The 1587-nt window shown below is 52.7% G+C and overlaps 1 protein-coding gene across 1 annotated transcript; it reads left to right on the top strand.

Annotated features, from left to right (window-relative positions):
* Positions 1–253: 253 nt before the first annotated feature.
* On the top strand, positions 254–1387 carry LOC141010238 (G-protein coupled receptor 151). The gene has a single exon (XM_073483110.1). It carries the CDS (start codon positions 254–256, stop codon positions 1385–1387), a length of 1134 nt encoding a protein of 377 aa, XP_073339211.1.
* The last annotated feature ends 200 nt before the right edge of the window (positions 1388–1587 follow it).

Below are 1587 nucleotides of genomic sequence, written 5' to 3' on the forward strand. Positions count from 1 at the left end.
GACGATGCTAAATGGCAGCACTTGAAATAGCCTACCTGCCAGCCTGCTCACCCACTTGCTGATGCGATCACGACCCTGTTAAGAGCGCTTCAGCACCGCGGCGCGCTGGACAGCTCCTCCGGCTCGGTTTGGGTTTTTTATTTTACTCCTGGACGACAAAGTGGAGAAAAGAAAAACATTTGATTTCATTTGTTGAGAGCTTTTTTGTTTTCCACTTTAAGGAGATTAAACTTTACAGTCACAAGGGGAAGAGATGGATATTGATCGACCGGCAAATGTCACCTTTTTTGATTTTGTTGGAGGAGTTCAACTCCTCCAGGGGGAGGACACCAGGACCGCCATGCCCGTCATCCTCATCGGGATCTGCGTGTCCGGAGCAGTTGGAAATTTGCTCGTTTTGCTGATTTTCATCCGCGACTTTAGGAACGGAAAGGGCTCCGAGGTGAAGGCGCTCCTCGCCTCCCTGGCCTCCACGGACCTGGTCATCCTGCTGCTGTGCGCTCCCGTGCGCGCCGTCACCTACTACAAACAGACGTGGACCTTGGGGAGTTTTGTCTGCAGCACCACGGACTGGTTCCAGCACTCGTGTGTGGTTGCAAAAACTTTAATCCTCGCAGCCACCACCAGAGCCAAACACACTTTTGTCCCCAGCGCCGCCACGGGGCCCCTGTACAGCCCGACGTGGATCCACGGAGCCCTGGCGTTCATTTGGATCGTGTCGATGATCTTTCCGATCCCCCAGATGCTTTTCGCCTCCGTGGTGCAGCATGGCCGCGACACTATTTGCGTCTCTGAGATGCCAGTGTGCGCGTCTGACTTCATGAGTTTGTTCTACAAGATTTACCCAACTGCAACCTTCCTGATGCCGGTCATCTTTACGCTTGGCTACTACACAAAAGCGCTGCACTCTGCGGTGAATCACGCGCCAAACCCGCGGCATCAGAGCAAAGTTACGCTGGTTTTATTGTGTCTGAGCGGCGCACTCGGGCTCATGCTGCTGCCGGAGTGGGGGACATTCACCTGGATCAGGCTCGGGTACAACAAACCTCCTGTGGGATTGATCATCTTTGCGCAAGTGCTCCTTTACGCATGCAGCTCCTTCTCTCCGGTGATCCTCATGACCATGTACGACGACGTGCGCCAGGGACTCGTCACCATCTGGTTCATCGCGACCTGCAGAAGCTCGAAGCAGCTCCCCAGGATAATGTGTCCGAAAACGGAGGGAAACGGAGCAGAAGTGGGAGCCAACGCCGTCGCCAACGCGGTCTCATCGGAGGGGGACAAGACCTTCCCAGATGTGGAGCACTTTTGGACAGGGCGCAGGAACACGCAGGTCGAGGAGGAGCAGGACCCGGTTCCCTGGGAGCGAGAGGAGAAAATGTTGTAGTGAATCAGACGTGAAAGTGTCGTTTTTTATTAGCAGAAGAGTAAAATCAGCTGGTTTCTAGTTTGTTTGACCCACAGTGCAGACCCTCGTTGAATAGTGGCCTGTTTGCTGTCGTGAGCTTGATTAGATGTAAATTAAACTTGTACACTATCATGTTTTGATGTTTCACATATTTCTACTATCTATATTGAATATTTGTC

Source organism: Pagrus major, chromosome 16 (genome assembly GCF_040436345.1).
Source record: "Pagrus major chromosome 16, Pma_NU_1.0".
NCBI classification, from domain to species: domain Eukaryota; kingdom Metazoa; phylum Chordata; class Actinopteri; order Spariformes; family Sparidae; genus Pagrus; species Pagrus major.